This window comes from Gadus macrocephalus, chromosome 17, assembly GCF_031168955.1.
Source record: "Gadus macrocephalus chromosome 17, ASM3116895v1".
NCBI lineage: Eukaryota > Metazoa > Chordata > Actinopteri > Gadiformes > Gadidae > Gadus > Gadus macrocephalus.
The window spans coordinates 7776032-7786043 of NC_082398.1; the positions used below are offsets into that span (position 1 = coordinate 7776032).

The 10012-nt window shown below is 44.7% G+C and overlaps 1 protein-coding gene and 1 long non-coding RNA gene across 11 annotated transcripts in view; one reads left to right on the top strand and one right to left on the bottom strand.

Moving 5' to 3' along the window:
* LOC132445652 (coiled-coil domain-containing protein 171-like) overlaps positions 1-10012 on the top strand; it is a 126698-nt gene that overhangs the window by 11086 nt on the left and 105600 nt on the right. Inside the window, exon 22 of one of the 9 annotated variants that reach the window (XM_060035739.1) lies at positions 1843-2221. The exons of 3 other annotated variants lie outside the window; for them this stretch is intronic. In XM_060035739.1, coding sequence (XP_059891722.1) covers positions 1843-1979 — 137 coding nt within the window. In that variant the 3' untranslated portion in view covers positions 1980-2221. Of the gene's footprint in view, positions 1-1176; positions 1777-1803; positions 2222-10012 lie in introns of those variants that run through there. 5 more of the 9 variants (XM_060035742.1, XM_060035740.1, XM_060035746.1 and 2 more) reach the window with 5 other exon arrangements.
* On the bottom strand, positions 3601-6363 carry LOC132445476 (uncharacterized). 2 transcript variants are annotated; one of them, XR_009522602.1, is made up of 4 exons: positions 6098-6363; positions 5267-5574; positions 4801-4862; positions 3601-4651 (listed from the first exon to the last, which is right to left on the bottom strand). It is a non-coding gene; the product is annotated as an uncharacterized LOC132445476 (long non-coding RNA). The 2 variants fall into 2 exon arrangements; XR_009522601.1 differs by having other exon boundaries at positions 4801-4889.

Here is a 10012-nt window from a genome sequence, read left to right on the forward strand (position 1 = left end):
CACAATGTACATTTGAGGAAAGAGGATAGTAAAACGTCTGTGTTTCCAAATTATATTTTGAGGGCCTCTATACTTGGTGAGCTGCACAGGGAATAGAAGCCCTAACCCTAAAGTGTTAATGCCTTGCTCTACCTACTGACCAACACAGCTGATTTAAAGATCCCATGACATGCCACCATGTGCGGGCTGATTAGCCGTTACAAGCCGTTTTAGACATCTGTCCCTTGTAACGGCTAATCAGCCCACACCTGGTGGCATGTCATGGGACCTTTAAAGAGGACCTATTATGCAACTTTTCTGGTCTTAATTTCTTATTAATGACTCCTGTAGCGCAACCTGACACGAATCACAGCACAAAAAACGATGTCGATTTTCGGGAACCTCTTCCTCTCATCTGGGCGCTTTCAGCCTTCGCTGTCAACGCTCGGTTTCGTCCTTCTCCGCCCCCTCGCCCCCCTCCTGCCAACCCAACTCCGTTGTGATTGGTTACCTTCCTTGAGGCGCGCGCGTGGGCAGATTTGACGAGGAATATGGGGACTACGTAGATGATTTCCCGGAAATGTGAACAAGTGAATCGCAAACCGCTCTGCACAGCCACCCCAGACTGTCAGCAGGGAATACGTTGAAATGCATGTACGTCATTATTTGACACTTTAGCATGGTTAAACATGACTATCAATCATTATAACAGCGTTTATAGGTCATAAAAGTCAAAAAAGCATAATAGGTCCCCTTTAAGCATAACCCTACAGCAGAGATATTTAAAGGGAGGTTTATCTCCTAACATCTGTATGAAATAAATCACTGTACCTGCTAACCAAGAGGACCACAGTACTGTCAAGAGATTTTTTGCTGTTTTATTTATATCAAAGATGTGGACAGAAGCAGGAAAGATTAAAATATTTATTATTCTGGTCTATACATTTCTTAGTTTTTTCTTCAAAATTGTCACCCCAGTGTGCGCTTGCTAACCATTCCTTTTTATCCTTGCTATAGCAGCAAAATGCTGTCCAGAGAGTTTTCAGTATATTAAACTCGTGTTCATTGATCTTGTTTTAGAGATTCTTGTTTTTACTGTGAATCGCTCCAGTCACAACACATGATTCACGTTTGTCATTTTGGTTGAAACAGTTTTCATCCATCACACATTTGATGCATTTCTCCATTCTGTTCCAGCTCCCGCTGTTGAATGTTATACCTTGCAGCACAGCATTTGTCAGGGTGAATGAGGAGATCTGATCATCAATGTTGTTTGCGTGACCCTTTGGAAACAAATGGCCTCTATTATACGGCGCTATGTTTTTGTAGTCCTGAATTGAAGCCTGGTGGTCTTGGGTACTATCATCCTTTCTCATGTTCACCTAACTTTGTTTGTTTTCAAGCTGCAAAGAAGAGGGACATTTTACTCAGGATACTTTATTATTAGAAAATTGATTCAGGTTATTATTTAAATACCTAAAGTAACATAATGCCGTTGTCATTGACAACCAAAGCTATTATATTCGTCACATACTTTATAACAAATATTAAAAGTTAATTTACAACGTTGTATGTCTGTTTCCTAGTTACAAATAAAATATTGAAATACCTGGGGCTCAATCTTCCAGTCGTCTGATCTTTCAGCTGTTATGTGTCCTGTGTATTCATACGCAGAAAACACCGGGATCTTCTTATGTGTGTCATAGAGCGTCATGAACCGCCTGACCTTGTTGAATCTCTGGCAAATGGGCTTGTAGCGATTCTGGTCATAAATCTTGTCCTTAATCAACACTCCTGGTATTTCTGGTGTTTTTTTTTTTCCAGGAAGAATTGAGCAGTCACTGACTGTCTTTACCACCTCAGTGGCTGTAGTATCCATGGACACGAGAAGCAGAGTGACAAGAGCCAATGGACAGCCACCAGTCACTGATGACGTCATCAAAGGCTGCAGATCTGCAGAGCAGGAAAACAGTGAACCTGATGAGTGGATGTCCGACTAACAGAAAAATATTATTTGAATCAAATCAATCTCATTCACATGTTTTCTGGAAAAAAAACTATTTGTGAATTCACAAATATTTATTCTGATGCAGACAGGCAATTTACCATTTACTTCAGATGTGAAGAAATCCAATTCTGTATTGATCTGCTTTTACTCATCACTGGATATGTGTCGATGTTAAAAGCTGTTGGCAGAGTTGTGGAAGAGCGTAGAGTTCATTAAAAACGGAATGAAAGCTGATATTTGGTGGGTTCTCTGAATGAAATGGTCCAACAGTCATCTATTTCCACACAGCAGTATGAAGTGTGTTGGTCCACCCCTCTAATATGAATGCTAAAGATATTAAAACACAATTGATTAGGCCTAGGCTGACATATGCTACATTAGTCCTTATCCTGAACGCACTACTACATTTTTTCAAGGCATTTTCCCCCCTGAAATAATTACAAAAATAGCTTGTGTGACAACTACATTTATCTTAATGTGCAGCAAAGAGCCGACTATCTGATTCCGCATAAGGTTTCATTGATTGGCGCGCAATTTAGAATCTATGATGTAAAACAAAAAATGCAACATTCCATTAATTCAGTAGCATTCAAACTCAGATTCTGGGCATTGAAACCCGGCTATTGCTGACCCGATTAGGAGAGCTTGGTCTAGATCCTGCCCATATTGTTGGGCAGGATGATGTATAGGCCTTTTTACACTGCCAAGCCGGACACCCGCATGCAAGAATGAGCTCACGTCTGAGCAAAGGCTACAAACGAAATTAACTATTTACAAGTGCAAAAACTTATTGTTCATTTTGCTGAGCACTTGTTTTTTATCCCGACAAGCCTCATAAGGAAAGTTCCTCTGCGTCTCTCGTAGATCGTAGGCCTACCATCTTTCAAGGTATTTTTTAATGCGACTACATAACCTTCTCTCACATGATCAGCAGCTCGCGGATTTCACTTACACCGAAACAGCCTGCCCTGGCCATCATATCCCTTCTTTTCCGGGTAGGCTATACTAGGTTATTAACTTATCCTGGAAATGATAATAGTATATTAAACAAATCCCAGCACCACACCAAAAGGAGGCAGCAAATCAGAGCTAAACATATCTATCTGCTCATTCCCACATGTATGAGAGCAACAAACAGGTTTATAATATTTGGATGTTTTATTTTCTTTAAATCAAGCAGGTTACATTTCATTCATTTTTACCCAATCTGATATTTGGAGGCATTTGCAAATATGCTCATAAATTACATGATTTGTAATCCCAAAGAATGAGGTGGTTAATGATCAATATTGGGATCAACAGTGATCACCCTACTAATGTAGGGTGATCACAGGCAGAAAAAGAAAAGTTCCCATTAAGGTCTCATGTGAAACACCACAGGTCTGAAATACTCAGGAACACATGAAAATGGCACAAAAATGAATTTTACTCTCCAACCTTTTGCTAAAGAGACGTTGACAGGCCCACAGAGAGCCTGGAGCTCACGGGACAACATTCACACACATTCTGCTTCATGCAGAGGTCAGATTATCGTCAGACCATAGACATTACATGTAAGGACACTTAACATTTGGCCGGATTACACATAGAAATGCAATCCAAAACAAAATGGGTAAAGATAAAGCATGTTTATTGATGCGGCAAACAAAGGTTCAAATATCCTCCAAAGCACTTCAAGCCCTCAAAGAATGAAACTCAAAACGCAGATGAGGTAAAAGAAGAAACTTCTCAATTAAAGTGGAGCGACCCAGGGACAAGTCTGGTTTGGGTTAAAGATTATGGATGGTTAACTTTGTGTAACGTGTTTGGACAAGCAAGTTTAGGTTTTAGGCAAGCGACTTCAGGCAAGCGACTTCAGGTATTAGGCAAGCGACTTCAGGTAGTAGGCAAGCGAGTTTAGCCAAGCGAGTACAGGCAAGCGAGTCAAGCTAAGCGAGTTTAGGTTTTATGCAAGCGAGTTTAGGTTTTATGCAAGCGAGTTTAGCCGAGGGAGTACAGGCAAGCGAGTCAAGCTAAGTGAGTTTAGGTATTAGGCAAGCGAGTTTAGGCAAGCGAGTTTAGGCAAGCGAGTTTAGGCAAGCGAGTTCCGGTATTAGGCAAGCGAGTTTAGGCAAGCGAGTTCAGGTATTAGGCAAGCGACGTGAGTTTAGCCAAGCAAGTTCAGGTTTTATGCAAGCAAGTTTAGGTTTTATGCAAGCGAGTTTAGGCAAGCAAGTTTAGGTAAGAGAGTCAAGTTACTTTAGGCCTCACTTTATTTGCGGTTAAATTGCGGCATTAGGTTTAGAAAGAAGGTTAAGATCCAGGCTCAGGTTTGCTTCCAGCCTCGTCCCTCTAGTCGCTCCCTATAAAGAAGGTTCCCAGCTACCGTGTTAAAATACAACAGCTGGGATTACAGATATGGAGTACAGAAATAAATGACAAAGATTGATTCAAACATTCTTCCCCCAAAATGTGGTGCAACATAAAATGGAGAAAATAATTACTTTCTCTCCATTGAAACCCAGTCATATCTTACTATCTCACGAGGTCCCGCCGCAAGGGGCGGACTTACGAGCTCTGGAGTGTGCACTGTGTGTTGATGTTGGGTGTGGATTAATGTGCTGGTGTAGCCATCCAGGGATCCTCAGGGTTTATGGGAGTAGGACACACTGGTGTAGTTCAGTACTGTGAAGTAAATTGATGCAAAAAGTAGAATCAGTGTCAAGGGCAATCAAATGTCTATAAATGCAGGAACAGCCCCACCTGGATCAGGAGGGATTATACAATTGCTGTTTGACACGTTAGGTCTGTTCAAGGAGGAAGTAAATATTTACCAGCGTTGGGTCTCTGCACCATGACACCCAGCTGCCGCACATCTGGTCTCCCTTTAAGTCTCCTGAAGGAGAGGTCAACTTAATTGAACCTAAGGGGAATGGGTCACAAGAAAAGGTAAGGATAAATCAAAGCTAAACATAGAAAGGATGAAAACAAGCATTGTCCAACATGGAGATCGGCGATATTTTGATGTAAAAACATTTAGGTGTACGATCCAACCATCAAAAACAGGCTCTTCTTATCATGTTTCCAATGTACCCCGAGTTGCTACGCCCTCATCAGCCATCAGGTGGCAGACTTGCTCTTGTTCAAGGACATCCCGCTGATTGGCTGAAGTCAGATCTGTTACAGAAGAGGCCCCTAGTATCAAAGCAACATACCCGCCAAACAAAACTAACCTTGTTGAATAAATGAACAAGGTTAGACATCTTGAATGTCTTCAAGATGGTCAATCCTGTATCTTACCGGTTCCACATGGAGTCTCTAGTCTGCTGCGCTGCGGGCCTTAGGTCCGTCCTCTGCTCCGGGACGAGGTCTTGAGTATAAAGAACCAGTCAGTCATCAAGCTGCTTGGTCTCTTCAAAGAGGTGGAGGTTTGACCGCCTGCACCATGAGGACGCTGTGGATACGGTATGGGACCATTTATCAGCGGATCTGAACTGCAGAACTTCATGTCCTGTCACATCAGCTGTAGATTTATGTACCTTCTCGGGAAAGATGAGTGGTCGTCAGCCCCTGAGCAGTGATCTTCATCCCCAGTGACTCCTTCAATCCTGCTGGAGCAAACTCAGTTACCATTTGGAGATGACCCAGCTACCCTAGTGTACTCACTACTAAGTGATACAACCCGGTTCAGTGTTTCCCCCAGACAATGTCTTAGTCAAGGTGGGAGGGGGGGGGGTCTTCGGTGAGGTTTCAGTTCGCAATAATACGATACAACCACCTTTTCAATTGCATTCAAAATGCTTTATGGCACGACTATTGTTTTGAACAGTATACAGTATTACCGACAAATTATTTATCTATATTTTTTGTACTTGAGGAAAGTATGTTTTATTTCCCTACGAGTTTTGCACTTTGTTATTGCATAATTATTTTTTTATATATAATTGTTCTACATTGGTAGTCAAGGCGGGGCCCTACTGTTAAGACGGCCTTAACCATACAGTGCTGGGGAAACACTGCAGTTACTTGAGTTAAACATTAGAGTTTAGTCCCCACATGGCGATACCACCAGTTCATGGCTGCGCTCTTTGATTTTCTCGTTGATCAGATTGACCTGGAGAAAGAGCTTACCTTCCATGGATGAGGAGCTGGTTGGTCTAATCACGAGCCGCCTTCAGACCTCCACCGCCGGATCCCCCAGCCGTCCTCCACCGCCGGGACCGTCTCCTCCAGGACCTCCACCGGGCCAACCGCCTGGACCTCCGCAACGTCGCCTCATTTCTTCTGAAATGTGACACAGGTTCTATTTGCACCCCGGACATTCCTCCCTGTTCATGATGCACTGGAGAAGAGTTTAGCTTTACTGGATGAGGAGCCGCCGCCTCCGGGCCCTCCAGGCCGCCGCCGGGCCCACCGACTCCAGGACCTCCAGGTTGGCCTCCACCTCCAGGCCCGCCGTTGCCTCCAGGACCGCCGTTGCCTCCAGGACCTCGGCCGTCTCCAGGCCGGCCACCTCCAGGCCCTTCTGAAATGTGAGACACAAGTTCCAGTTACACACTGGAACATTTCTCCCCTTTCATCATGGATGCACTGAAGATGAGTTTAACTTCACTGGATGAGGAGCCGCCACCTGGCCCTCCATGCCGCCCCTTCCAGGTTGGACGCCTCCAGGACCTCCAGGCCACCGCCGCCTCCAGGACCTCCAGGCCACCGCCGCCTGCAGGCTGGCCTCTGCCTCCAGGACCTCCGCCTCAGTCCTTCTGAAAGGCGAATGACACGTTCCATTTGCACACTGCACATTTCTCCCCGTACATGATGCAGATAATCAACTCCTCCTCTGCTTTAGCTCCCACAGATCTCACTGATGCCCTACTGTGCAGTCTTGAGTGAGGTATTATTTAACCCAACAGCCAGCCACACACACCTAGCCTACATCCTGGAGCTGGCCCTAGTGGCTGAGAATGCATCTGACATTTTTCAGAACACCTCCGAGTTGCTGTGGCTGCATGTCAAAGTTTTAATTCTAAACAATTCACCAAGCCTAGAAGAAATGTGCAGCTGCAGTTCCGTGTCTCACCGTTCTGCATCCGTTGGGCTGCACGGCTCCCGGCCTTCCCTCCACCTGCAGCGAGCACCTCCAGACGACCGCCATGGACCTCACGGCGAGCACCTCCAGACGACCGCCACGGACCTCCAGACGAGCACCTCCAGACGACCGCCTCCATCACCTCTACTGAAATAAGACAAAATCTATTTAAACACTGGAGATTTTTTTCTCCTCGCTCACTCAGATGTCAGTAGCTTATCTTCTCCCATTCTGTGCGTTCTTGAGAAGTATCATTTCCTATAAACTCCCAAACCCAGCCACACATCTAATCTTCATAAGGACACTAGTCCTAGTGGCTGAGAACGCTTGGCTAACAAGCCAATCACAACCAATGACTGAATTCCAGTTTTATTCTGAACCGTTTGACCAGTTTATAGGATGTGCAGTTCCACGGCTCACCCGTCTGTTCCTGTAGGACTGAACGGCTCCTGGCCAACATCCACCTGCAGCTCCCAGCTCCAGACCCGCTCTGTTGAAGCCTCTGGGAGTACAATCCGCTCCTGAACAAAAACAACTGTTCATAAATCATTTGGTACTCTGCAATCCTTGGAAATATTATGAAGCATGAGCTCGAATAGAAAATGTTCAAATCCTGTATAATGATTAATTGTTGTACAAATGTGTATAGTTCTATTGATTACTTTTTTACTTCTATAAAACATTTAATGAATAGTGGGAAACTACACAAGAAAAGTAAATGAATGCGGTTTTAACGCGGTTATATTAGTAAAGCAAGTCTTACCCAAAAAGTCAATAAATGGTGACCACATTTTATCATTATTATTATTAACTATTTAGTGCTTCACTTAATTCCTATAGCAAGTGGAAACGTTACTCTCCTTCATTGATGATGTTCATGTTCCTCGATATCTTCCAATGGACTCGTTGTGAAATCCTTCTGGATCCTCTGCGTCGAAGTGCGTTGTTCAATTTCCAAGGGGCGTGTCTAAAGGGTGCGATCTAAAATGGGTCGATGCTATGCTATTGGATAGGCCTCGACTAATCATAGCATTGGAACGGGTGATGCAGAAATACATATTCCTCAAAATCTTTGAGTAGTAGTCGTTCGTTCTTTTAGTGAGCATATAGTCTTTAATTCACTAACTTCCATCGTTGTTGTTGAAACACCTCTACATGTTGCGTATATCCAACCTCACATTAGATAGCCTGTTGCTATTGGTCGGTCTATTTTGTACCGGGCAAAAAACGTTACATAACGGAGGGGCGCCTGACCGCATCTTTGAAGAGCAAATTATATACGTGGTCCGTCTAGTTCCGAAGCTATTGGTGAAATACGCTAAACGAATATTGAAATGTTAATTTTGGCATTTAATTTGCATCTACATTTTGCCAGTGAAGGAGTTTAGGTTTGCCAATCCGAGGTCTAACAGGCAGTAAACATGTTCATTAAAATACAAATGCAAAGTCCACAGAACATACGCGAATAAAAACCACATTGCACAACCAGCGGTCAACAGCAGCAGCAGCAAGTGTATTGAAAGTAGAAAAGTAGTAAAAGAGAAGAATAGAATTGGGAGAGTGGTGTGCAAGTCAGACACCGCATCTAACCCAGGACCACCTTGCAGATCACAAGCAGCAAACCTTCTACCAGACCAAACACACATCAACAGGCCCCCAGTCAGTAGGGTCAGTCAGAAAGGTTTCCACAGAAGGGCTCAGTGGGGTTATGGGTTGAGCAAAAACAGACCCCTTTCTTCCTGCCACAAGTTTCCATCCTGGATTTCGGACATGTGGAGTCAGACATGTTTCAAGTTATCCGTGGATTCCTGAGGGCAGTGAAGTATCTGCAGAAGGTGACGTCCAGGTCCAGCGGTCTGCCGCATTGACCACGAGATCTTTAACCGAGTGGGACCGCCTCGGTTTGTAGTAGGCCTAGAACAGTTTGTGTTCAACAGCGTGGAGGTCCTTGTTTCCATCAGAGTTGCTGCAGTTCTTCCGTGCTGCTTCCACAGTGAGCAGAGGACACTTCCCAGTGTGGTGGTCGGTACTGTAGCGGTCCGCAGCGTTAGTCAGTCAGTCGATCCCATAGATAAACCACTCAACACAAACTACCACTTCCATCAGCAAATCCACATTAACCTCCAGCGGTAAAACATGTACAATAGAGGGGCGAGAACAGACGACAGGAGGAGATGGAGAGAGTGTAACATGTGCAGTGGTGCAGTGCTCATGAAGGAAGTACCCCGCGTTACTCACTGCGGGGGTCCCGGTGGCGGGGGGTCCACGTCGGTGGCCACGATGTCCGGATTGTTCAGCCCACGCAATCCAACGCAAAATAAACGATTAACATCCGTCACGGTGGGGGCGCTTTATGAGGAGAGGCGGGGGAGACGCAGCTGAAATCAATTAAGAACTAGTGACCTCCAGAAGAACGTGATTGGTTGTGAGCGAGAAGCTCGAGACGGCAAAACCATGTGATTTTACAGTATAGATTTAGAGAAAATGTCGTTTGAAAAACGTACACATGCATATTCTCGCCTTAGCAAATTGCATTATGTCAGCACTTTGAGGTGAGCTATAGACCGAATTTCACATAAGTTCAGGCACTGACTGATATGAACATACTAACTGTTGTACTGACTACTTGACCACAAGGAACCATTTGATTTTACTGTATAGATTTTGAGAAAATGTCATTTGAAAAACGTACACATGCATATTCTGCTGGCCAATGGAGTCGAAGGTCCGCACTGGCGGCCAACTTGCCACGGTCAGCTGTTCACCCTAGGGCTAGGGCTAGGGCTAGGGACAGGACAGGACAGGACAGGACAGGACAGGACAGGCAGGATCTGTGTGATCGCCTGGAAGCACGGAACGGCCTAAGGGAAACAGATAGGTGGAAGGTGTTGGACTGTATCATAGAAGAGGTGGACGACCCTTTTCCCACCCTGGTTTTGGTTTACCAGGTAAATATACCA